The sequence below is a fragment of the Geosmithia morbida genome (genome assembly GCF_012550715.1).
Source record: "Geosmithia morbida isolate 1262 chromosome Unknown scaffold_1, whole genome shotgun sequence".
Classification (NCBI taxonomy): domain Eukaryota; kingdom Fungi; phylum Ascomycota; class Sordariomycetes; order Hypocreales; family Bionectriaceae; genus Geosmithia; species Geosmithia morbida.
In genome coordinates, this window is record NW_023336188.1 from 2,293,898 (window position 1) to 2,319,377 (window position 25,480).

Consider the following 25,480-nt stretch of genomic DNA (forward strand, 5'->3'; position numbering starts at 1 on the left):
AGATAGTGGGAGAAGGAAGAAACTGTACCTTGCGGCGGCAATCTACGGTGGACACGAGTCCTCTCCAGATATCCAAAAAAGATTTCAGTGCTCCAGATGATGTTGTCTTGGGCGTCGAAGAAAGCGCCGACAATGATCCAAGCCCAATATCGGGGATGGTCCAAGAAACTGTAGTACTGTGTGACAACAAGTTTGGTGGCAGGGTACGGCAGAAAGGTCTCGTCAACAGCAGCTATAGTTGAATATGGCTCGACGTTGAAGGACATTATAAAGATAAAGAGCAAGACATGCGAGGGAAAGGGAAGAAAGAAAGAGATGTTGACGACGCCTCCGCGGAGTCGGCATTTATGCTAGTTGCCCAAGTCCAGAATACCCATGTGACACTCGACGGTTTACTCTGAGCCCATATAATCCATGAACTGATGGAAGTGATTGCATGTGGAATTCAGGACACAACAAGCCCTCGTGCTTCTGAATCACCGTCGCGAGTCATCACGCGCTGCTTCATCATCCACGAACTCCATGACTGATGATGCGACTGATTAAAGGAGTTCGTATTCTCTAATTGATGACCATCACAAGTACCAGTCGATGGTCGACTTCCTTCGTCAAAGTGTTCCATTCAAACTTTCCATCGCAATATTTCCCCTATCAACGTGCATCAGCTTCCATTCCTCTCATGCATCATCCATTGTTCGACACAAGGTCCATCTCGGAGACAAAGTGCGATCCTCCTGCGCATCTCCAACCAGAGTCTTGACGAATCCAGTGGTAGCCTACTGGGCACCTTCCTGAGAGCTCAAGCTTTTTCTTTCTTTCCTCCTCTTCCTTCCTCTGCTCTTCTTCAGCCATCAATTCCCTGATTATCTGCTCCCTGAGAGCATCATCTTTGGCCTCCCTCGATGCCTTGACCTTGGCCTGGTACTCGGCCTCTCGTCTTGCTTCCTCATCAGCATCCTTCTGAAGTTGCTCCCAGACCTCGTTGCTGACCCCTGGGTCCCGCATGCCGAGTATGTCACGGCCCCTGTGTCTTTGGGGCTCGGGTGCTTCTGTGGGGGCATCAGTTTCCTCCACTTCTTCTGAGAGGTCGGTACTGAGCCACGGATCTTGAACCTTTGTCGTCGTCGCCGTTGAGGTTGCAGTACTTGTCTCGCGAGTACTTGGGTCTGCATTCTGGGACTGGGGCTGGGGCTGGGACTGGGGCGTTGCTCGAGCTCGTCTCAACGAGGTCGGCATTGGACCGTTTGCTTGCGTTGCTCTGCCCTGCCGTTCTTTGAGCATCTTTTCCATCTCTGCAATAACCATTTCCTCGGAAACAACAATTGTTTTTCCAATATTACTCGCATCGACCGTCTTGATGGCCGCTTGGGAGACCCCCTTGCCCAGTGTATCCACATCCCGGGCGCTTCCCCAGCTGGGGAGCTTCGATAAGATGTCAAATATCCCAACCGCCTGGTCGCGGAACTCCTTCGAAGGTGTTTGGAGAGCTCCGACATTCATCCGGCCTTTACCTTTCTCTTCCAGGGAAGATTTTCTTTTGGTGAGCTTATTGGCAAGAAGCTGGAAGCATTCATCGGGATCCAGACCGTGAAAGTCGATGGACTCTGGGAAGCGACTGGTGAGACCAGGGTTGACGTTGAGCAGGCGGTTGATGTCGTCGTCGTACCCTGCCAGAACGATGATGAGCTTCTTATGGTACTTCTCCTTTGTCACCGCATCGATGATTTCGTCAAGTGCTTCCTTGGCAAAATGGCCCTCAGCTAGGCGATAGGCCTCATCAATGAGGAGCACTCGCCCAAGTGCCTTGTCGAGCTGCTGGCGGACCTTGGGGCCGGTCTGCCCGATATATTGGCCGATTATGTCGGAGGAAGAGCAGTCGATGACTTCCGGTGCAGCAAGAAAGCCAGCGTCGTAAAAGACTTTCCCCATCTTCCGAGCTGTGGTCGATTTCCCTGTCCCGGGGGGTCCGCGGAAGAGAAAGTTGAACGGGATATCCTCCTTTGGATCCATGCCGAGGAGGCGCATCCTCTGTGCCGCTTCTTGATAGCCTTGGAGGGTGGCGATGAGACGTTCAAGGCCGACGGTATCTTTGAAAAGATCCCTCACATTCGTATCCGAGCTCTCCGTGCGCCTGTAGTTCTCGTCAAAGTCCAGCGCTTCCAGGTCAGATACACGCTTGGTCTCTTTGGCGGAAAGCCGGCGCTGGTGGCGACCCTTCGCTTGGTCTAGGAGAATGTCAATCTCTCCGGCATTTCCAAAATGCGGGCGGTTCCTCGCCCGATCGAGCATGTCGAGCGCCACCTTCTTGGCTATTGCAGTGATTCCAAAGCCTTGTGTCTTCAACTTGGCGTCCAGTATGGTGGCCAACTGCTCCTGGGAGAAGTCTTCAAAAAGGAAACCGGATGCCAGTGGGAAGCGCCGCGACAGACCTGGGTTGACGTTCTGGAACATGTCCTCCATCTGGTCCTTGTATCCTAGGAGCAGGACGCATCGGTCGTCACCAGGGACACTCTGTACCTCGGCAACAATTGTGTCGATAACCGCTGTCTTGTATGGATCCAAGGTAGATCCTCCTCCTCCGTACAGCCCGTAGGCTTCGTCGATGACCAGAACCTTGCCGATGCAGGCTGACAGGATTCCTTTTGTCTGTTGCTCCGACTGTCCAAGGACGCTGCCGACAAAGTCGGCAGGGTTTTTGATAACCACCTCACCTTTCGACAAGAGGCCAAGTTCGACAAGGATCTTCCCGTAAATCTTGGCTACAGTCGTCTTTCCCGTTCCAGGGTTCCCTAAGAAGACGCGATTGAGGCTGTACTGGATGATAGGTTTCTCCTGCAACTCGCGTTGATAGTTGGCCTGGATGCTGTCGACAAGGGACTTCACCGATGATTTGACAGAGCCGAGGCCCGTGAGTCGTCCCAGCTCCTTCCACGCCTCGGAGTGCGCGAGTGCGTTGGCCGGTTCCGGTCCGATAATGTCGCTCTTTGTTAGGAGCAAGTCATCGGGTTTCTTTTTTTGTCGGCGCTCACGCCTGAGGCGCTCACTCTGGCGTCGGTAGACTGTGGACAGCATATTCTCGGCTGCTCGGGCGTTTCCGAAGCCTTCTTTTCCACGTCCACGGCCAAGTCTTTGTGCGATAATCCGAAGATAGAGGCCATCGATACCATCCTCAATCTTCATTCGACCTTTGTACCTGCCATTTATCTTGGACCCCAGGATCTTCAGCAACTCGTCGTCGCTGTAGTCGGCAAACTTCATCTCGTGCGGGAAACGACTCGAAAGACCCGGGTTGTGGGCGAAGAAGGCTTCCATCTGCTTCGTGTATCCAGCAAGGACGAAGCAGATTTTCGAATTCAGGTTCTCGACCTCGGCGAGCAAAAAGTCCAAAACAGCTTTTCCGCCGGGACTGTTTCCAGATGAAAGCTGGTATGCCTCGTCAATGAAGACGACCCCCCCGCCCTTCTCGAGCATCTCGTCAAGAAGTTTCTGGGATCCGGATACACCCATATTGGCCAGCTTTGAACCCGTCGTCTCTTTAAAGCATCTCCCAGAAATGACACCCATGGAAGTCAGGAGATTGCCATACAGCCTCGCAACCGTTGTTTTTCCTAAATGAAATAACAACACGTCAGCCTCGGGGGGGAGGGAAACAAAAACAAAAGGGAAATCAAACGTAGAAAATTGGAAAGAGAGAAACAAAAAGCAAGCATACCTGTTCCCGGATTTCCGAGAAGGCTGCACCCAAATCTCTCGTCCTTGATCGGCACGTTTTGTCGCGTAGCCGTGTCAACCACCGACTTGATATTTAGAAAGGCTTGCTTCACATCTCTGAGGCCAATCATTGTTTGCATCAGCAAGTCTATAGCTTCGCTTCTTGCGAGCTCTTCTCGTTTGAGGTAGTCCCACTCCTCCTCGGGTGTGCCGCGCTCGAACTGGGGCTTCTCGCCATTGTCGCTAGAGACAGGGGATGAAGGCGTCTTCGAATCAGCCAATTCTCTTGAATCCTCGGCCCTTTTCATTGCTTCCTGTCTCTTCCTGGTTTCTTTTAGCTCTGCGAGCTCAGAGCGTCGTTGCTCCAGAGTGCGCGACCGGTAGTCACGCTCCCTATCTTCTTTGAGAAGCCTCTTCTCATAGTCCAGCTCGTCTTGAATTTCTTTCAATTCTTTGCGGTACGCTTCTTGGCGCTGCACCCTAGCCTTCTCAAGGTCGAAGTTGCGCTGAAGACGCCGGCGCATGTCTTCTTCCTCCGACATGCACCGGCAGCATCGAACATTTCGATCCTGGCAGCCGACCTTGTATGTGTGGTTCTTTTCACAAACCTTGTCAACCTCCTCGCCACAGGTAATCTTTGTATGATCGGTAATAGTGTGGCAACGGCGCTTGCAGACATGAAGGCCACAGCTGAGCTGAGCACCACATAGCTCTGAGCAGCCACCATCGGGACACTTCAGTTCAAAGTCCTGCGGGCTGGCCAGTGTGGATGTTCGTTCGGGATGCTGCTCACATCTGACTCTGATTCCATCTTGAAGATACTCCTTGTCCTTGAGAAGCTGGAAGAATGGGACCCAGGTGTCCTTGCCCTGCAGGGAATTGATAAACGTCGCCATGTTCCCGATCATGATCAGGCAATTGCGTGCCCTAGAGACCAAGACGTTCAGACGCTCGGGGGCTTTCATGAAGCCGATGTCTCCTCTTTCATTGCTACGTGTCAGAGACGCAATGACTATATCTCTCTCTTCGCCCTGGTAGTTGTCTATATGCCCATCCGTTAGCCAGTATTCGGTGATGATTCGGGATCAGAGCGGCTTACCGATTGTGGACAGTCGAATTTCCCCCCGGTCTACATTACCAGCAGCAGAGGTGAGCAATCCTGCTCGAATGAGCTCGCCCGAGTCGAAGTCGCTCAAGATGGGATCCGTGGTCTTGATCAGCGCATCTCTCAGCAACCGTAGCTGACCGAGATAAGGGGTAAGTATGACTATGTTGGACGTATTGTAGCCTTGTTGGCCCAGGTATTTGACAAGTTTGAGCACCATCTCGACCTCAAAACTGTTTTCTTTGCTGAACACGGTCCCGGCATCGCGTGTATCCTGCAGTTGGCCGACATCGTTCTCCGGCTTGTCATGGTTCATGAAGACGACGCGGCCAACGATTCCGCGAATAGCAGGTCTGGACTTTGTCTTGTAGTCGTCAAGGAGATCAGGGTATGTCATATGGCGGACAATTTGTGAGATTTCGGGGTCCATCCGGTGCTGATTTTGTAGGGTAACATGCAGGTGGCCCTGCTCGATGAGCCTCTCAAACATGGACTTGTTAAAGTCGTACCCGTCTCCCTTCTCGACGCTCAGGTCATAGTTATTGTACCTTGGTCTCAGCTGCTTGTGGTCGCCGATGAGAATGAGCTTTTTCGTCGTGTGGTTCAGAGCAGTGAGAACGTGGGCTTCCAAAATCTCTCCGGCTTCCTCAACCAGCACGCAATCCACCTTGGCAGCCTCGATGAGGGATGAATATTTTGCAGCAGCTGTTGTCGTGCATCCTATGACCCGCTTCTCGGCTATGAAGTCGCATTTGACGTGGTTGTAGTACATATCAATCTGCTCTTGGTTCCTGTTGACCTTATCAACGAGCTTCTCGAACTCATCAGCTCGCTCTTGTTGGAGGGCGCAGGTCCATTTGTCCATGTAAGATTTTCTCTGTGGCTTGGGAATGTCCCAGATGAAGCGGAAGCTGGCTGGGATGAGGTCTCTGAGCTTTTCAGGGCCCTTTCCCGCCTTCCAAGCGTTGATGAGATGATCCTCCTGTATAGGTTGGCCCCCTTTCCCCATGACCCTGAAGCCATTTTCCGCACGACGAACTTGGAAGGCGTCCCAGAACTCCCCATCTCGGGGATCCTCGGAAAATTCGAGGTAGGAAAGTATGTCGGAACCAGAAACTTTGGTACCGACTTTTACAAACATTCTCTGAACCTTTCCCCTCAATACGTCGCCTTGTTTTTTGAGTTCATTGATGTGCTGAAATGCAGTTTGCGACTTGGGGGTACTAGAGGCTCGGAACTGGTTTTTGAATAACAAGGGAGCAGTCACTGTTGACGACTTGGATCCAAGGCGAGTCATGCTCTTTGTAACGCCAATATTGATGAGATCTTCAAGAAACTGGTCTAGAGCATGATTTGTGTATGAAAGAACTAATATGCGTATCGAGGGGCCCTCGAGCAGCAGCTTTGCAACAAGTGCCCCGACGAAGGACTTTCCGGTACCTGTGGTTCATGTCAGACGTGCGTAAATCGGCTTCAACCACCAAAGAGCCTGAGAGATCTTACCTGGCGGTCCTTGGATTATTGCAAGTGGTGATCTCAGAGCGTACGAGACGGCTTTGCCTTGTGCTGCATCGAGGGTATACTCGTCTCCCTCATGGGCGAAAACGCCACCTGCCGCACTGCTCTCCAGCACTTCGAGCTTCTTCAGAAAAGGCAAAACGTATGGAAGAGGACAGAACCCGTCAAGGTTACCGTCGCTTTCCACATTCAAGCGAAGTATTTGAGATTCAAGAGGGAGCTGCCTGATTTCCTTGAGACGCTTTAAAACAGGCTCGTAAGCGAAGACGGGAGTGTTGATAAGAATAAAGCGGAGGCTCTTCATAGTGCTGATTTCACCAACGACTTTAGCCAAAAATTTGGTGTTGGTGAACTGAAGTCCGACCTTGGGATGCTGGCCCACCAGGAGATCGTTGTCGATATGTATTGTGGCGAACCCAACGACATCAGAGCCCGAGCACAAAGCTCCAAAGGCCTGGTTCCGAAGGAAACTGGGATTCTCCCGTCGGAAAGCCCTCACCTTGTCAGGACTCCTGTTCTCCAGGACTTTTAGGCCAGAGCCAATGACGACGATGAGAGCACACGGGCGACCGCTCGCGCTGTCCCCCATGTCCAGTTGAGATATGCCAGATATACCGAGAGTCCTCGCAGGGCGCCTGCGAGACTTCTTTGTCCCAGTGGCAATGTGCAATTCCTCGCGAAGTTCGTACAGCATTTCTTCGCGATAAAGACGGTAGAGATTGTCGACATAGTCCTTGAATCTGCAGGACGGATCCGCAGCGGTGATCTCTGCAAGCGTCCGGTAAAACGGCTTCAGCGTCGAGGCAAGCTCGTCAGTTGTCGGATAAATGGAAATTTCGCGGAAGTTGGCAAAGTCATTGTCGTGTCTACCGCCCGGCGCCTCCATTCCCAAGACAGCGTCTGATGCTTGCTGCGAAAGCCGGTTTTGCAGAATCTTCTGGATTCGGTAGGCGTACTCTCGGACCTTGTGGCTGGCGTGCTTGAGCAGTGGTCGGGTCTGGAGGGTTGTGCTGAGTCTGTCCGACAGCTCAGCGAGCTCAGGAGCATCGCCGCTAGCAATCTCGAGACAGAGCCATGCGAAGGCAACAGCACTAGGCTCTGAGTCCTCAAACCCCGTCTCGGTGTAGAGGGCTAGCAGGGGTGCCCATGCCGTGGGAGGGTCGACAATGGCGAGGATGATTTTTTGAAGAAGTCTTCCCCCCGACAAGGCCTTCACATCCGGATCAGAGATATATCTGGCAAAGGGCAGGACGTGGGAAGTGATGTGCTCGGTGGTATCGCTGGCTCGGACTGCTTGTCGTACAGCCTTGAGTCCAGAAGGACTTGCAATGATCTTCTCAACGAGAAGTGAAGGCGACGGCTGCTTCCGGACAGCCTCTAGGAACAACTGAGCTTCACGGGGGGCCAAGATGCTCCGGGTTCCTTTCAGAAAGGCCACGAGGACCTTTTGAAGGCGAGCGTCGCGCTCGTCAGCGGACACCGATTGTGGCATGGTGGGGGTTTGTGCCCCAAGATCGAGGCAGTCGGCTACAGGAAAACGACGAGTTCTCGGAAAAGTTGAAAAGGGACTGGAAAAGTATCAGTAGGATGGGGAGGGCTGACTTGAGTGACTCGCAGTGACTCCTCGAGACGGAGCGGGGTGAACTTGCTTGTTCAAGCGGCACGCTCGTCTAAGGCAGTACAAGGACTTTATCACGAGGAGAATGCTACCTCTAAACAAACAAGGCCAACAGGGTGAGCACATCTACATGTGGTGTTAGTACTGACATCCAAGCATACATGCAGTATGTGCATATAGACCCCGCCCCTGGAAAGTAGAAAAACTCTTATGGAAAGTCATGGAAGTGATAAGGCCATGCATGTGCATAGAGATGAAATGCTTCTGGCTAGCAGTGGCTAGACCATATATATGCATTGATGTTTGTTTACTTGCTGTTTGAGTGGTCAGCTACATGTGAATGATGAGGTGTGGCACGGCACAGCCAACGAATGGCCCTCTTCACACCGGCAAACCCCCACGGCTGCGTTGGCCTGATCGCATCTCATATGTTCTAGCCGGTTCCAGTGAGAAGATTGTCTGGATATCGTCGATTATTGTCACTACTTCCGTGTATATATGTCAGTGGATTCGATCCAGTGGTGGTGAGACACATGTATGCACATGTCCTTGAAATCTCGTACCGGACATTAATCAGAACCAGATCCATCCTCTACCGCATAACAAGACAAGTCATGCTGCATAAACGTGGACATGTACAGAGCTTCCGCGGAGCGAGAAGAGGAACCTGGGGTAGTGGCTCACCGCGCGGCGGTCGCGGCGCATGCCAACAGCCAAAGCTCGTCGAGGAGACACCTCCACCGCCGTGTGGACCTCTACTTGAAGAGATATCTCTCGAAGACATCCTTGACCGCTCCCGAGGCGAGCTCGAGAGGCACGGAATCACCGACTGCGAGCTTGTCGCGTCATACAACTGGCTCGACAAGCCCGGTCGATCCATGATCATCCCCGGTATGATGCCGACACGTATGGATCTTACAGCCCACAAGACTTAGACTGACCAGAGCACATAGGGATGCCACCCAGGTGGACACCACCACCCTTCCCCTCAACCCTCAAAAAAGACTCTGGTACCTACTACCGCGATCAGAATGCCTGTTGGTACCCGGCCCACCCCACGGAGCCCGGAGCCGAGGCCATCATGAGGTTGAAGGCGGATCAGCAGGACACCCGTGACTCCTTCGACGTGGACATATTTGCCTGTGGAAGCACACTTGGAAACCTTCTTCGATTTGTGAACGGGGGCGACATGAAGTTCCGTATGCTAGTGGAAGTCGTCGGAAAGACAGTCCACCTCATCCGACGGGAGAACTCGCCCTATGATACCATACCCGGCGTTTACGGGTATGGACACACGTTCCCCGAAGCCTACACCACCTGGGACTCGCCTGTCCGTGGCTCCGATTCGCACCAGCGTATCGTCCGCTACCGGCTGGGCGGGATGCACTTCCTTGTGCGGTCCAAGGGGGATGGGTACCTCCCTGACAAAGTCCCCGAAAATCTCCGTAACGTTAGCAGCGATACGGGGGAGAGCCACAGAGCGTCTTCCATCGACAGTCTTGCGTCTGCCCTGGCAGGAAACTCTGTTTCTCGCAGGGCGCAGTCTTCAGAGGGACAGCCAAGCCTCCAGATCTCAGTTGCTGGACAGCTAATCCCGCAGGAAGCCGTATTCAACTTGAAGACGCGAAGTGCCATGAAGAAGCTGGACGGATCCACCGCAGTGGAAGTATTGGAAGTAGAGGTCCCTCGTCTGTGGGTTTCTCAGATCCCCAACCTCGTCCTAGCCTACCACAAACGGGGCCTCTTTGACGACATCGAAATCCAAGACGCCCGACCGGCCATTGCCAAGTGGGAATCTGACAAGGAACCAGAGGTGAAGAGGTTTGTCGTCCTTCTCCGGAAGATCGTTGAGATTGCCCGGAGCAAAGACGACGGGAAGTTCGAGATTGTGCGCAACGATGGGGAGAACGTCATCCGCATCATGCAACAGATGCCCGATGTGGCTCCTGCCTTTTCCCCAGAGACAGCTGAGAGGTGGGAGAGATGGCTGGATGCCGGTGGGAACAAGAGTGACAGCCATTCTGACCAGCGTTCCTATGAAGAAGAGTCCAGCCGGTTCGATCAAGGCTCTGATCTTAACGACACGCTCAATCATGGGTGGTCGGATGACAGCGGCAGCGAGAAGGACTTGACAGCCTGTGACGAGGAGTGCGGGTACTGCGGGCGATGCGTGTACTGATCTGTTCACGGTGGAGATTATGGATTTGTTCTGCTTCCCGCCTGCTGATCATCTGTAGATGGTCCTTATTTCCTTTGCCTCCGTCCGGTTTCCTATTCTCCTGTTTTACAAATTTTGTGACGGACGAATGTGTGTACGGCCTAGTTTGAGATTGAATATCAGAACCGGTTTACAGTGTACAGGCACATGAGGATGTAGATTCCGTACCACGCCGCAAGTGCACGCCGCAAGTGCAGGTGGAGGCGGCACGGGAGCGAGCTCGCGAACTGCATGGGCAATGTCATGTCACCCTCCTATCAGAGCCGGATGGTTGCTGCCCAAGAAACTAGGAAAACGAACGCTGGGACACGAATAGAGGAGGTCCGTAGCAACAGGAAAGCGGCCGACGTCAAGCAGAGCGGCAGGCAGAGTCGCGTATCGCATAGATAGTACATGAACGTACCATGTTTCCGCGTCAACTGGACAGCCCACGAAGCGATAGCAATCGGTGTAGAAGGAACAGATTGAATAGCTTCTAACACGACAAAGCTCTGAAGGGGAGAATAGAAGAGGACAGAGCGATAACGCAGCACGAAATCAGTAGAGCAGTGGTAATACAGAGCATCATCATCGTCAGACAGCCACATCATCAGTTACAGCCCTGAGGCCTCCAGCCATCTTCTTTGGCGGCGCGGCCGCCGTGGCAGCAGCATCCTTGCGGCTACCCTGCTGCATCTGTCGCCTCCCCATCTCGGTGACGAGTCCCTTGAGATGGACCTCGGCCTGGACAGTGGCACTGTACGCCGAGGGCGGCCAGTTCCAGGCGTTGCGCTTGTCGACGTTAGCTCCAGCAGCAAGCAGGGTACGCAGGACGAGCAGGTTTCCATTTCCACTGGCGAAATGCAGCGCCGTATTTCCCTCGTGGTCGGAACGGTGGACGGCCTCGACAGGCCCGCCGGGCACGTAGGTGAGGAGGATCTGGAGGCTGGTGTCGTGGCCGCCCACGCTGGCCTCCATTATCGCATCGCGGCCGCGGGCGTCGCGTCGCAGGATGCACGTCCGGTCTGACTCGCAGAGCAGGTGGACAACGTCGGTGTGCCCTGCACGGGCGGCCAGCATGAGAGCGGTCTTGTGTTCTTCGTTGAGGGCAGGGCAAGGCTTTTCGTGGCCGGCGTCGATGAGGACCCGGCAAACCTCGACCTGGCCGAGAGAGGCTGCCAGGTGGAGATTCGAGTTGGAAAGCCCCGAGGGGGATGTGTCGGGGTTATGTAGTAGATGGGGGGATGACTTGAGGATGCGGCGGACGAGGAGCGCGTCGCCGGCATGAATGGCGCGCCGTAGACGGATGGACGGTTCGATCCTAAGAGAAGGTGGTGGTGGAGGAGGAGCAAGGGTTAGCGACCGATGGCTTTTTTTCCCCTCTACTTCTTTAGTTTTGAAGTAGTTTCTTGGCTTGTGCGGTGCGTAGATGAATCTTCTTACATGGCCGTGGATGCCTCATGGTGACCATCGGTTTGAGCGAAACGACAACAGACGGAGCAAAGATGATGATGCTGTGTCAACGTGCAAGTTCCGACAAGTTGGAGGAGAGAAACTACAGGGAACTTGAGGGAAATCCGGTGCTATCATTGGCATGTTGCGGGCCCTCGCTGCGCCCCTCATAACGTCAGTGTGGGGGAGGGAGTTGTTTCAGCTTTCCCCTACTCAACTCTGGTTTCTGAATGTCAACCGATTTGGCTTATCTTCTCTTCGGCTTATTATGTTCAGTGTAGTATGAAGTACTACTTGTGAATCGCTACAGATATAGATGACAGTCACCGAAATAGGGACCTATCAGTTGACTGGAGTCATTGGCCTCGTGGATATCTCAACTCTCTGACGTACGTATCCGTATCTGTGCATCATATCGTATTTCCCATCAAGGCCCTCGAAGAAGTCTTTACATGTCATCGGAATACAAAGACTAAAAGTACCGCAGGTGAACCCGAGTAAGTGTGTATATAATGCGATAGTGAAAGAGATAAACCCAGGACGTTATTCAACATCCCGTGAACCTATATGAAGGGGGGATTCCGGGTAGCCCCGCGCCGTCTTACATGTAACTGCGATGAATATCCCGGACTCACTTTGTTTTCTAGATATCGATAACATGATGGGCAATGCTTCCATATGAAACTGGTACATCCCCAGGAAGTAGGGACAATATGATTCACCAGATGCAACCAGCCATCGAAGCATTGGCTATCTTGTTCCGGCATGCAGGTCGTGGTTTAGTACGATGTTGTAGCTGTACGAGTTGATGAATCGGCCAAAGTAGCCAAGAGCAGAAACACATCGCCCTCCACTTTACCAACCTAGGAAGGCATTGGGCCGCTCACGAACAAGAGCCCAGAAATGGGTCCAGTAAACGATGATGAAACCAAGGTTCGCGGACATGAGTGCGGATAGCGGCCGTTGCTAGCGGGAACCGAGAGGAGATGTATCCACCCAGAGGATGAAGGCCAGCAAGGAGCTGACATCGATGCTAGTTTCCTTAGATACATATCAATATGTGGCTCTCGTGCGTGAGAGCCACACTCGTCACTCGTCATGATTCAAAATATACAGATCGCGCATGCGCAATACCCTGCTCTACACTCCTAGAAGATTTCCGAATCCTCAAGGAGATCTGAACCAATGAGTTTCCTGTATCTCGGAAGAGAGACGACCAGACGACCAGACGAACCAAGAACCTCGGTGAGATGCAGAGAGAGTAGATAGAAAAGGGCAATCGAGGGCAATGGAAACTGAACTCTTTGGGGAATGAAGAGGCAAGGTTTAGCCTGGTTGGACGCATACATTCATTGGGTCTACTAAACCACTTGAGACTAATGACACCTGACCCAAGCAGGGGCTCTTTCTAGATAACTCGATGATAGGTGTCCATAGCGACGAATCATGAACCAGTTGGAGTCAGTGTCGAGGATGAGAAATGCTTAAATGACCATAATGAGTGGTGGGTTCCTTGCCACGGAGGAGACATGCATCCTCGCCTTTGCAAGATTTCATAGATTGCACATTACAGACCTCATCACCGCTTCACTATCGCAACCAGTACAGAAGAAAAGACGCACTGTATAATGAGAAGATTCTTCTTCAGCTATCTTGGCTGTACCTTTTGCTCAAGAAGGATATCTCTCAGGGCTGTACGATACCCGAGTGCATCTGATGCGGACTATCGCGCCGCCTTTCCCGGCCATGAGTGCAATCATGATCTAGTAGAGTGCGGTCATCATGTAGAAGTTGTATACAGTCAAGCATAAGGCCTTTAGCTCTTCCTCTTAGATCCCGTGTATCTGGGTCGCTGACAGCTGAGGAGGATGATATTTCTACATGTCGCTCAGCTAAGCTATTCCAGAAAAGGCAGTTCCCACGAGAACGGATGGCTATTGTCATCCTTACTAGTCAGTGTATGCAGACAATTGTACACTACTAAAAGTAGCCAAGGGTCGTGTCTATCCATACAATGAACACGATACATCCACACACCCAAACAGGTGTATTCTTCTCGTCCACTTCCATGTTTGAATGTCCATCCCATTACTGTATATTAGTCCCGAGCTTCATGATACTCGTAGCTGTGGATCTGTAGCATGTAACGGCGAGGACCATGGATGTGGGCTGCTGGTTATCATTATTAGTGTTAGCGTAGCGGGCATGCAAGGCACCGGGGCGATATCTGCTCATCCTCCTGAGAGCTAACACACATGGCGCGGATCCAAGATGCAGCCTCCTCGTGCAGTTGCGTCGCACCGAGACAGCGTGGTATATTGGATCCAAGCTTAGCCTGAACATGGCTACAGCGGAGTCAGACGAATCTGCACCTATGGGTGTTGCCCTTTTGCATCGCTGACTCGTAGAGTATCCCTGATTCATTCACTTGTGTGTGGTATACCATGGTTGGTAGTCAGCTCCCCAGACACTCCCGGATTCTGTGCCCCCCCCCCCCCCTTGCCTTACCGAGAGCCCTCAGCTTCAAGCTGAGCCTAAACTATAAGCCTGGTCTTCTGGAGACCAGCTCATGGATGATGTTGGGAAAGAAGAATATAACAGGCTAGAAAGTGGCCGAAATACAGATATAAAGGGAGGCCCCTTTCTCATTGTTTTATCCACGGGGCTCGCTGATGTACCCTCATCAGCCCTTTCTGATACAAGACAGCCCTTCAATAATCATCCCTATCACACACAATCATGTTCTCGCTCAAGACTCTCCTCGTCTCCATGGTGGTTGCTGGCATGGCCAGCCCTATCGCCGACGTCGAGAACCGCGCACTCAACCCCGGAACCTTTGTCAACGACATGCTCAACGCCCACAACTACTACCGCAGGCAGCACGGCGTCTCCGATGTCACCTGGAGTGCCGATGGTGCCGCCTATGCCCAGAAAAAGGCCAACTCCTGCATTTTCGGTCACCAGGTTCGTATATTTTACTTGCTCCCTCCTTCCCTATGTGAGACAAGGTACATGGATGGGAAGGGTAGAGCTTACAGATATACCCAGAACCCCGTCTCCGGATTCGGGGAGAACATCTTTTCTAGCTCCATCGGTGGCGGCTCGACCTTTTACGATCCTGTCAATGCTTGGGGCCAGGAGCGTAGCTCGTACAACTGGAACAGCCCCGGGTTCAGTATGTCTGCAGGCCACTTCACACAGCTCGTCTGGGCTAGCACCCACCAGATTGGCTGCGCCTGGAAGGACTGTGGTGATGGCGGTGGCGATGGCACCCATGCGTTTGGCGCCTACGTTGTCTGCAAATATGCGCCCCCCGGAAACGTTGAGGGAGGTTACAAGACAAATGTGCTGCCCCAGAGAAGCGGCAGGCCAACGGACAAAGCCCACCCTTGAGGGTATCTACGTTTGACAGGATAATTTTGGTGACACCTCTATCTTCTCGGTATATGATTTCTCTTAGAACTAGTATATATGTCACTTTCAATTCAAATCCCTCGTGACATATATTGCGTGAACCTCTCAGAGCTTCGATGCGTGTATATCGGTCGCACATTGTGCAGCTGTACTAGGCCAAGCTGCTCTCTATGACATTGTAAAGACATAGATGAATTCGCAGAGCCCTCAGCAAACCACTCCGTAAAACTCTTTCTTGTTGATAAGACAGCTATCATACATAATTTACTGCTTTCTCACTCGCACCCCCGAGTCAAAGCATCAATCAGTCGCTGTCCAGTGCAAAGCAGCGCTCACTGCTCTGTTCGTTGTTGCCCCACCAATACGGCATTTTGATGATCTTGCCGGCTCCGAAGAAGAGGAAGATTAGCAGCATGTTGAAGTTGAATCCGGCGTCAAAGGCAGCGGCAAGGATATAATTCCACCGGGCCCAGACATCGTAACGGTAGCGATAGGCCCAGAACATGACGACGAAGCCACCGATGAAGGCACTCGTGTAGCCGGTGCTGATGTTCCCGTAGAAGCTGGACATTGTGGAGCAGAAGATGGTCGTGTTCAGGAGCCTCCACTTGAGGCGGGGGAAGAAGCGCTGCAGCGTGAAGAGCACGAGGGGGGCCAGGGCGCCGAGCAGAAACCCGTAGGGGACGTACTTGTAGATGTGCATCTGGAAGAGCCGACGAGGTCCCTGCTCTTCATGTTAGCTCCATGATTATGTATTGATGTTGCGGGATGCATGTTGGGGGGAGGGGAAACCTACAATGAGGACGTATTGGACGCCCATAGTCAGGTTCGACGTGAGATCCTGCGCCGTCCACTGGTGCGTGGGGTCTTCCTTGGCGCCAGTGAGGTAATCGAACTTGGTGTCGAGGACCCAACGGACGACACCGTAGTTGATGGGGATTCCGATGAAGGATCCGAACACCTGCGAGAAGAAGACCGCCTTGGGGGGGATGTGCATGTAGTGGCCAATCTTCATGTCCTGCAGGTTGAGCTGGGCACGATACCAGGCGTTTCCGGCAATGCTACCGTAGACCGAGGCACCGACGGGGTTCTTGTGGCCGCTGACGGCGTTGACCATGAGTCCGTATAGAAGCTCGTTGGTTGTCCCGATGGGGAGCTGGTAGTTGGACAGGGCGTAGAGATATCCTAGGGGTAAGACAATGATGGCGCCGGTGGCAATAGCGACGAAGTAGGTGAAGACGGGGATGTATAGGCTGTCGGTAGCCACAATGGTGATGAGCGCGACGAAGGAGGCCAGGAACAACGTCGCAAACCACCAAAAGGGTACTTCGTTATAAGAGCGTTGTATGATGCTGAGCTGGTCACCGTACTGCTCCGAAATCTTGGCGTCCTTGTGCCTGATACGCTCGTACAGGTTGACGACTGCGGTGCTGACCTGCTTCCAACCGAAGACGAGCATCCATACGAGGCCAGACGCGTACGAAGCGTAGTCGAAGAACATGGTCCACAGGACCTGGGTACTGACGTAGGGCGGGCCGAACTCCTCGTACGCAGTCTCGTTGAAGGATATATCGGGTGTGAGGATGGAATTTATGGGGTATTCAGTGCCATTCTCTGTCATCGGCGTCAGTCATGTTTTTGGGTGCGTGAAATCGGTGGCGACATCAGGAAGTGATGATGCATACTGAGGAAGGGCCGGTTGGACATGAGCTGCAGATTCCACTCGCCGAGTCCACCATACTTGGCAGCTGGAAGCAAGACCCAACAGGCAAGGGCGTAGCCGGAGAACATGACAACCTGCGTCCACCAGGGCGTGAGGAACAGGTTGTAGAAGCTAGACAGACTGGACCAGTCGAGGGACAGATTAAGGAATCCCATGCCCCCGTAGCCTGCACCGACGAAGTTGGCCACCGAGTTGTGCGGCGCAACCCAGCAGAGGAATGCTAGTGAACCAAGCATGGGGAAGACGTACTCGGGAAGGAACTGCCAGAGGATGACGGCAATAAGCACTATGAAGAAGACCCTGGTCTGCTTGCGCGAGAGAGCAGTGGGATTCTCGCGCTGCTGCTTCTGCGTCTCAAAGAGGGCAGTCTGACAGAGGCTACCAGGTATCAGCACACCAATGCATGAGACGAGATGCCTATGCGGAACATGATTCCCAAGGAGGGGTCACTCACGAGGTAAACCAGGGAAACTGAGGGTCGTAGATGAGAAACTGGCGCGCAATGGCCGCGAAGCTGTATCCCGTCCACACGATACCCCACATAAAGAAGATGGCAACCGCAGGGTGCACCTTCTGACCAAAATATAGCTCGGCCATAGACACGGGGGCGTATCCGAGGTTGTACGTGGCACCGGATGCGGCAGAGATGGTGATCAGCACATGCTCCTTCACGCTGAATGGTCCCGGGTTGAGGCTGAACTTCCAAGGAGTAAGGGGGATCTTGACGGTCCATGCGGGCGTGTACTTGGCCATCCAGACACCGGCATAGCTAGAGGCGATCTGGACGAAGAAGACGGAGTAGGGCGCATACGTCGTGCGGAAGTGGCTCATCATGCTGAGGAATGCTCCGGGGCTGACGAAGATGATGGTCAGGACAAAGTAGCGAAATGTCAGGGTGGGCAGCTCGGGGTCGTCGGTGAGGCTGACGACGCGGCGCACGTACGGCGGGATGTCGCGAACACGCGGGTCGTCGTCGGGGATGGCCTCCTCCCCATCCTGACCACCCCTGCCTTTGGTCGTGAGGATGAACGGGGGTTTCTCCAGATCGTTCTCAGGTGCCGTGGGGTTTTGGAATGGCTCGTCCGCTCCCACAAGCACCGCGTCGATGGTTTCATCCGACTTGGTCATGATCGGCACGTGCTTCCCTAGAGAATTGGAAATAGCACGGACTAAACAGGTGTGCTTCCCATGGTCTGCCGATCCACCGGGGCCTCATTATCCAATATATACATGTCCGCAACTGTAGTGGACGCATGTATATGTAGGTTGGAAAGAAACATCGATGAGATGTTGAAACCCATGATCCGAGCACAGACAGCACGCAGTCGTGCCCCGCCATTGCGTTATCTCTGACCATGCAACCAACCATGACAGACGATGATCCCATGAAGCAATTTTTCCGGGATGCTACCTTTGATTACTCCCTTGGCTCCCATCGTCGTGGCATATCTAAGGCTGGTTAGGAAGCTTATCTTGGCACGGATTGCGACATTGCAAAAGTTCTTTCTTAGCGTTGAACCCCATACGCAACGATGAAATATATACTGTAATGGATTGCATGACCTGTCAAGATCAAGCCACTACTGCTACGGGGTATTATTTTCCTTCCCTCCTGACGAAAGATATACGACGACCTGCCGCAGCTCCGGTCTAAAGGTCGATCGTCGTGCTGGTATCGGAGCAACATGGATTCTGGTGGTACGACTATGCAAGGACGGCAACCGGGAGGGGATGAGGAATGCGGAAATAGCAAACAATGAGATTCGCAGGATATAGGCCGTCACTCGTCAGACATAGGGCGGATTCTCCATGTTCCTAGACTGCTACCATCATTTCTTGGCGACGGTAGTCTGTCCCGAGTGGCTTCCAGCCAACAACCGCCCCACCGACAGCCAAGTCCATCACATTGACGCGTACCAGATCGGGCAACTGGATCCTGGCATCACGCCCTTGGCACTGCATGAATGGGCCGCTTAGCCGGTAAGCCGGCACTTGGACCAGGCCAGATCCGTGTGCCTTACGGCCATGTATTTGCCGGGCAGTTCAATATGGGAGGGACTGCAAGAGGAGAAATTGGAAGATGGGGTCGCTTATACGCCACCTCATCGTCTATCATCACACAGACGGTTTCAAAGTCCATGATACAATTAATTCTCTGACATAATTGCCAAGTTCAGTGCGACACGCAGGACTAGTTCATTGCTACTTACTACGACAGCGAGAAAAAAAAAAGTACGTGACAACGGGGGAAGGGAAGACAAAGGCGATCAGGTTACAGCTTAATACCAGCAGTATGTCATTTGTCCTGTGCAAAGAAATTTTTGGAAAGCCCTACGACCCCAGAACAGCGGGGATGCTACTAGAACATAGATAGAGATCGGACTGTCCATATGACGTTTTGGTGCCGCCCATGACCCTTGCAGAGTGGTATAACCAGAGGTTGACGTAGCAATCGGCAACGGGATAACTCGAAGTCAGCCTTGCCACCGGGGACAAGGGAAGCAGTCTGTTGAGACTAAAGGGAGATCTTTGCACTCCGTCAAGTGGCTCATTGCATGTCACTCGGGAGCGGCACAAGGCCAATTGCCTACTTCCTAACTCATGCTGCCACTGCTGTATGTAGTCTAAGCGAATAGCACGTCCTGACTCTAACCTGTCTTACAATTTCTCTGATCTGCAAAATGCCTGCACGGATCAGGTGGTAGGGCCGTCGTAGGCGGTGGAGAGTGTAATGTGGTAGGCAATGTAGTATCAGATCTATGGCTTTTCGAGGCCACCCACTCAATGCAACTGAGCCCGCCGGGCGGGATGGTGATAGATGCACCAGGGCGGCGTGGACTCGCAGCGGTTGCTCGAACATGACCAACAGATGAGAGCTAGTGGATTGTAAGTCCCAGATGATATCACCACTGTCGTTTGACCAAGGCTACATGTATCTTCCACTATTTCACTGACCCTAGTATCTGAAGAGGGGCAAGTTATCGTGATGTAAAGTATCGGCGCCTTGACGCGTACGTGAGGAATCATGTATTGAACTGAAACCTGCATATTCTGCTCGATGGGATTTATTTCCCACTCAACTATGCTATTCAGAAGATGACCTGCGTGCTATTTCATATCTTTGACCAATCCATCTCGGCCATTATCTCTCAAAGAATCGTAATTCGCTAACTGCTGACCAACAACGTCAAATCATTCCGTTACTGAGTAATACTACTATCTCACCAATATAAAACTTCTTCTCTATCTACCCTATAGCTCAGAATCGGACCCAACGTCACAAGACATCCATAAAAGCGGCAATGCTACCAGGGGGGGGGGGGGCAGAAAGTCGAAAGTTGATATTGAAATTGAGAAAGAAAGAGTGCTCATGTATTCATTATCAGTAAAATTATTATACCCCATGCAAAGGGTCACCTCAAAGCTTATGCTCGCAGCACGAGGCATCAGTCACAAGCACACTCCTGTTTTTCTCCTGCGTCGAGACGGCAACATCAATTCCAGGGTTGCCGGTGAAGAAGTTGACGGGCTTCAGCCCAACAACCATTTTGTCGGCAGGCATGACGGGCCAGTCCTCGATACGCGGATTATGCGTTGACCCAAACGTATGCCAGACAACGATATCCTCGTCGCGCACCGAAGTGCTAGTCCCCGGACTAGCCTTTCTACGTTCAATTCCCGAGGCGATCCCCTCGCCACCAGTAGACTGCATGGTGTGCCGTCCCGAAGGGAAGATCTCTTCGTCATCGTACCGCGTAACCCACACGGCATGCTGGCCGAACTCGGATCGCCTGGCATGGTACGACGATGGGTGAGCCAGGAGCATCTGGCTGTAGCAGGGGATAATCTTGAACCCCACCGGGGTGCGGGTGATGGGATTGACTCTCTTCTCGTTAATCATCTTGAAGACGCGGTTCTTGTTGAAGTCGAGATCGAGACCCTGCTCATCCTCCACGACACGCGACTTCGTCACGTACCCCACACCAATGGGGTTTTCGCCCTCACTTGGCGCCATGGGCTCCGTCTCTTCTACCTGTAGAGAGTTGGCGTGGCCGTCAATGGCGGGGTCGATTCGCAGGCAGAAGAGGTGTTGATGGTAAGGGGCTAAGACTCCGGGGGCAACGATGGTGCCGTAGGGCACACTGTCCGTGATGTTGATGGGGGCGGTGGACAGGATCCCCGTGGCGCGCACCTCGTAGTGAATCGAGGCATCCTGACCGAGCTGGAAAGCAAAGATGTACTCGTAGTTGCTGACGGTGATGATGGTCTGGAGAACGAGGATGCGCGACCGCGTGACGACGGCGTTTTGCGTCCGGAAGTTTGTGTGTTTCCAGAGGATACCGTCGTCTTGCTCGTGGCAGCACACGACGTTGGGGAGCTTCATCGGCTCTCCCGTGCTGGTATTGTGCCATGCGTCAAAGTACTTGATAGTGCCGAGGCAGTCGCACCCGAGCTGCAGGTCGTTGGCGTTGATGCCTGCTCCGTCGTTGCCCAGGTCAAACGCCCCCTTGCGCGGGTACGGAGTGCGTGGGTCGCCGTAGGGGACGAACATTTCGGACAGGGAGAGACGGTAGAAGACGGACCGGCCGTCGTAGCGCACGTCGTGCAGCGTCAGACCCTCACGATAGTTGAAGCCAACGCGCAGAGTCCATTTCTCCCACGAAATGGCGTTTCCGTCACTGGTGAACGACGGACCCTCGGGCTGGACGACCTGGTATGGCCTGGTCGTGTGGCGAGGAGGCGGGCGCAGATCCGGGTGGTATTCGCTGGCTGATGCGTCATGGACTTTTTGCTTGTCGTATGGCTGCTTTCTGTCGTGGATGCGCTCGTCGGCGGCAGAGGGGAGTCGGTATATCTTGGTCACGCGGAGCTGCTCGGAGACTTCGGCGCAAAGGTCCAGCGGGTAGGCGTAGTAGTTCGCGTCGGGGCTGTCAAGCAGCCTCATGTAGAACCAACACTGCACATTATCAATACGACTCATCTTTTTGGAGATGGGGGCCGTGTATGCCATACCATGCTTGTCCGTTGCGCCGTGTCGATCATGCCATCGGTAGCATACGCCCACGGCTCGACGCACACGGTCGCCCCCTCCGGAAGGTGCAGCGTCTTGATCTCTTCTTGGATTCTAGGGTCGGATATGCACGCCTTCTCCACAGACTTCATGTACGCTGCATCAATATAAGAGTGCTTCCCCTTTAGATGCTGCCTGCTCGCGATGACGGCCAGGTCGAGATTAACAATAAGCTCGACGAACTGGTCGTCGTCATCGACACGGGCGATGACTTGGACCCTCGCTTCGCGTGGCGGACGAGTTCCGTATTTCCCGGAGGTGTGGTAGTCTTCGAGGAACGGCACCATGTCCTTCTTGGACGGCTCTTTGAGAGTGATGACGCGGAAATTTGGTTCATGACCGGTAAAGTGAGACCGGACAATCGATGCCGTCTGCTTTGTGTGAGAACATTGCCTAAGTCAAAGGGCTGCGTCGTATTACCTTGCGGATCTCAGCCGGGGTGAGCGGGTCCAGCGGATGAGGCGCCATGATGCCCGTGATCAGAGTTTTGTGCTGTTGTATCTCTCTTATTTCTCCTTTGATTGTCTCTCGTATCGCTCCTCTTTTCTTTCATTCCGCTGCCTCTTCTCTAGATGAAAAGTGAAAGATGTCTGCCCGAGATTAATTAGCAATCACAGCGTGTCAACTCAACCTTACAAGGTCCCTGGTGTCACGATTGGACGCGACCGGCTCTTGCCGGTCCCGTACATCTCCGCCTGCGGGGTCGGAAGGGCCTGATATCGGTTCGGAGCCCAACCAGAGATAGGCTCAAGGGGGATATGCACCACCGGAAATCTGTACGCAGTAGCAAAGCGACTAACGGCATTCTGATAAGTAACGTTAACCAGCGCTAACATATGCCTTCGTTGAAATGACGGCGGGGATTCGGCCCGCATGATGTCCTTCGTCCGGCCCGATGTAAAAGTAATACTTTATAGAAGACGTCGTGGGACGATGTAGGCCGAATCGGGTGCCGTCCGTGAACCAATGCATACATATATCCAAGAACGGGGCATGTGCAACCGTTCAAACCGTCCCTGGTCCGCCGCAGTGATTGGAAGTTACCTGTACCGTTGCAGCAATCAATGAGGCTCCTTCTATCCAGACAATGAAACGCCATCGACAATATAGCAACCATGCACGCCGAGTTCGGCGGGCCTATGCCGCGGTAGATATCGAGGTAGAATAAAATGTAGACCGGTGAGGAGTGGCACTCCCACACTGCACTCTCGGGCCCTGGCCATCATCACGGAAGATTAGATATGTTCTTCGATGCATGCCGGCTTGTTGGACGGACAGACCACATCGTATACGAATGGGAAAAGGCTACTCAACGGCCTTGTTGGGACAAGAGTGGTAGATACATATCGCGTGAGGCCAATGCGTTAGTGTCATATGACATAGAGTTGCCGTTCCAGTGAGAAGGCATAAATAGGCGCTTATAGGCTTCCATTAACACCTGGTTGAAGATGTTCCACCCACGATTCATTACGGTCGCAAATAAAGACACAAGTCCGATACGGTCCTACGAGACCAGTCACATATCCCTCCAACGCCGCGCTTATCTGTTTGAAAGATCCCAGGTGGTCGACAGATGGTGCAGGTAAATATGAAGGGGGAAGGAAGAAAGGGCGGGAAAGGAGAAATGCACAGGGTCAGAATACAACCAATCCGTGCATCTCTTCATACCGGATACGCGCCCAATTGACAACCTCATCAGTCCCCGCTGACTGATCCCTCCTGGTCCAGACCCGCTCCACCAGATCCCGCGCATTATACACGTATCCGAACCCACACGTCCGTTCCATGACCATCAGACGGTCCTGGATCACGGCCCGCTGCTCCAGACCCCAGCAGGCCCCACCGGCCATGACGAGCGGGAACAGTAGACACGGCTCTAGGGGGCTTCCGTAGCGAATATTCTGAACCGACTTGAGGATGCCCTCGACGTTGGTCACGACGCGCAAATGGTTGAGGTCGTAACCCTCGACAACCTGGTGCAGCCGCAGCCGCAGCGCGTGTTCGAATGCCAACGCGGCGTTGAGGGCATCCTTATCCGCCGATGCCAATGTCGTGACGGCTCGGTCGAGGCCCCCATAGTCGCGCGCCCAGTTGTCGATGTGCTCTTCCACTTCGGCTGCCAGGCTTCTGAAGACGGCCTCCGAAGCCGCATCCACTCTGTCCTTGCGTTTCTCGGCGAGGCTGTTTATCCGGTCCACCAGGTGGAAGAGCTCCTTCGGAATGCCGTAAACAGCCGAGTCCTCGGTGTCGGCCATCGGCGTCATACCCTCGATCGTCGCCTCTTCCCTAGCCTCCTCCTCCATCAGCGGTGGACGGCAGGTCGAGACCGTTGCTGCCGAGTCGAGGAACCGCGACAGCCGCACCAGGAACTTGTAGTGTCCCGTCGAGAGGTCGCTGTGCTGTTGTCTCAGCGCCGCCAGTAACTTCTTGGCCCCCTTGAGGTGCAGTCTCCAACCCTCGCTGGTGCCGTCAAACAGCTCCGTCATGCAGAGCAAGAGGCTGCTCACCAGCGCAATGTCGGCGCTCGTTTTGTCGACATGGGGCAGCAGGCAGGCGAGCGAGTGCGTCGCCTTGCTTTGGTGCATGAGCCCGCGATTGCCCATTCCGGGCTGCATCTTGCGCCAATGGTTGCCTGCGAGCCCCAGCAGACAGTGCAGCACAAGCTCGTTGGACTGGGCCATGGGTAGCAGGTAGCTAATGTACGGGTTCGTGAGGGTGCTCGATCGACGTGAAAGCAACGGCGACACGATGGTCGAGTAGTGGTTGAGGAGAGCTCGGTCATATGGGGATGAGAGCTGCGGCAGCAGCTGTGGTATGTACAGAGAGAGCGACGGCGCATCAAAGTAGTCGAGCGAGCCACGGTTGCTCGTAGGCGACACCATCTCGTACCACGGCGGCGTCACGACGCTGGGCACATTCTGCTCCCTCTGCCATGCTGCCACCCCGCTCACCAAGGCATCATAGCCCACAGGTGGGGGCAGGTCAGCAGGGACCGTGTCGCTGCCGGCGGAGGGTTCCTGCTTGACGCTGACGGGCGAACGCATCTGAGGGCTCGTCGAGTGGATCGGCAGCTTCTCATATGATGCAGTGGGGGCGAGGGATGAGTCGGACGGTATCTCTGATACACCCGACTGTATTGAGGACAGTTCTTCTGAGGTTGCCGAGGATTGGCTGTCTAAAGAGCCATGCCTGGAGATCCTACTCGTGGAGCTCTGCTGCCGCGGTGGTCGCGGTTGTTGCTGTCGCTGCCGTGCCGTCGCCTTGTCGGTAGCCATGACAGCCTTGTAATCCTTCGGTCGCTCTACTGGCCAGTGGCACTCGAGGCAGAGACGGCGGCAATCACCGCACCTGGGTTTGACCTCGTCGCACTTCTTCTTTCGCTGCTTGCACATCAGACATCCCGTCTGAACTCGGCGGATCCGTGCTTTGGGGGCTTCGGCGTCGTCGGTGCTGGGGTCGGGCAGGACGTTATCGCCGGTATTTCGAGGTCGACAAGGCAGTCCGAGGCGGATGCATCGTGAGCACGGAATGTTCCCGTCGCAGGCCTGCTTGATCTGAGCGCAGCGGTGACACACGGGACGGCGGCCGGTGGACATGGCGCAAGATATTATGGGATATATATATGTGTGCGTATGTATGTATATATGGGCGGTCGAGGTTCTCGGCGCGTT

General features: G+C 53.7%; 7 protein-coding genes across 7 annotated transcripts; 2 read left to right on the forward strand and 5 right to left on the reverse strand.

The window, feature by feature from the left end:
- Positions 1 to 684: 684 nt before the first annotated feature.
- On the reverse strand, positions 685 to 7,826 carry GMORB2_1454 (Superfamily I DNA and/or RNA helicase; the record flags this gene model as incomplete). Its single annotated transcript, XM_035463436.1, has 4 exons — positions 685 to 3,608; positions 3,713 to 4,753; positions 4,811 to 6,256; positions 6,320 to 7,826. The coding sequence occupies 4 exons, from the start codon at positions 7,824 to 7,826 to the stop codon at positions 685 to 687; spliced, it is 6,918 nt and encodes a 2,305-aa protein (XP_035324860.1).
- Positions 7,827 to 8,566: 740 nt separating this feature from the next.
- Positions 8,567 to 10,131, forward strand: GMORB2_1455 (uncharacterized protein; the record flags this gene model as incomplete). Its single annotated transcript, XM_035463437.1, has 2 exons — positions 8,567 to 8,843; positions 8,906 to 10,131. The coding sequence occupies 2 exons, from the start codon at positions 8,567 to 8,569 to the stop codon at positions 10,129 to 10,131; spliced, it is 1,503 nt and encodes a 500-aa protein (XP_035324861.1).
- Positions 10,132 to 10,743: 612 nt separating this feature from the next.
- Positions 10,744 to 11,435, reverse strand: GMORB2_1456 (Ankyrin repeat; the record flags this gene model as incomplete). The annotated part of the gene is made up of 2 exons (XM_035463438.1): positions 10,744 to 11,324; positions 11,399 to 11,435. The coding sequence occupies 2 exons, from the start codon at positions 11,433 to 11,435 to the stop codon at positions 10,744 to 10,746; spliced, it is 618 nt and encodes a 205-aa protein (XP_035324862.1).
- Positions 11,436 to 14,340: 2,905 nt separating this feature from the next.
- GMORB2_1457 (SCP protein) lies at positions 14,341 to 14,994 on the forward strand (the record flags this gene model as incomplete). The annotated part of the gene is made up of 2 exons (XM_035463439.1): positions 14,341 to 14,565; positions 14,650 to 14,994. 2 exons carry the CDS (start codon positions 14,341 to 14,343, stop codon positions 14,992 to 14,994), a joined length of 570 nt encoding a protein of 189 aa, XP_035324863.1.
- Positions 14,995 to 15,319: 325 nt separating this feature from the next.
- On the reverse strand, positions 15,320 to 17,866 carry GMORB2_1458 (oligopeptide transporter; the record flags this gene model as incomplete). The annotated part of the gene is made up of 4 exons (XM_035463440.1): positions 15,320 to 15,739; positions 15,812 to 16,629; positions 16,701 to 17,116; positions 17,193 to 17,866. 4 exons carry the CDS (start codon positions 17,864 to 17,866, stop codon positions 15,320 to 15,322), a joined length of 2,328 nt encoding a protein of 775 aa, XP_035324864.1.
- A 2,290-nt stretch (positions 17,867 to 20,156) lies between these two features.
- On the reverse strand, positions 20,157 to 22,277 carry GMORB2_1459 (primary-amine oxidase; the record flags this gene model as incomplete). Its single annotated transcript, XM_035463441.1, has 3 exons — positions 20,157 to 21,695; positions 21,752 to 22,180; positions 22,230 to 22,277. The coding sequence occupies 3 exons, from the start codon at positions 22,275 to 22,277 to the stop codon at positions 20,157 to 20,159; spliced, it is 2,016 nt and encodes a 671-aa protein (XP_035324865.1).
- Positions 22,278 to 23,443: 1,166 nt separating this feature from the next.
- GMORB2_1460 (Fungal Zn(2)-Cys(6) binuclear cluster domain) lies at positions 23,444 to 25,405 on the reverse strand (the record flags this gene model as incomplete). The annotated part of the gene is made up of 2 exons (XM_035463442.1): positions 23,444 to 24,927; positions 25,012 to 25,405. 2 exons carry the CDS (start codon positions 25,403 to 25,405, stop codon positions 23,444 to 23,446), a joined length of 1,878 nt encoding a protein of 625 aa, XP_035324866.1.
- Positions 25,406 to 25,480: the final 75 nt, after the last annotated feature.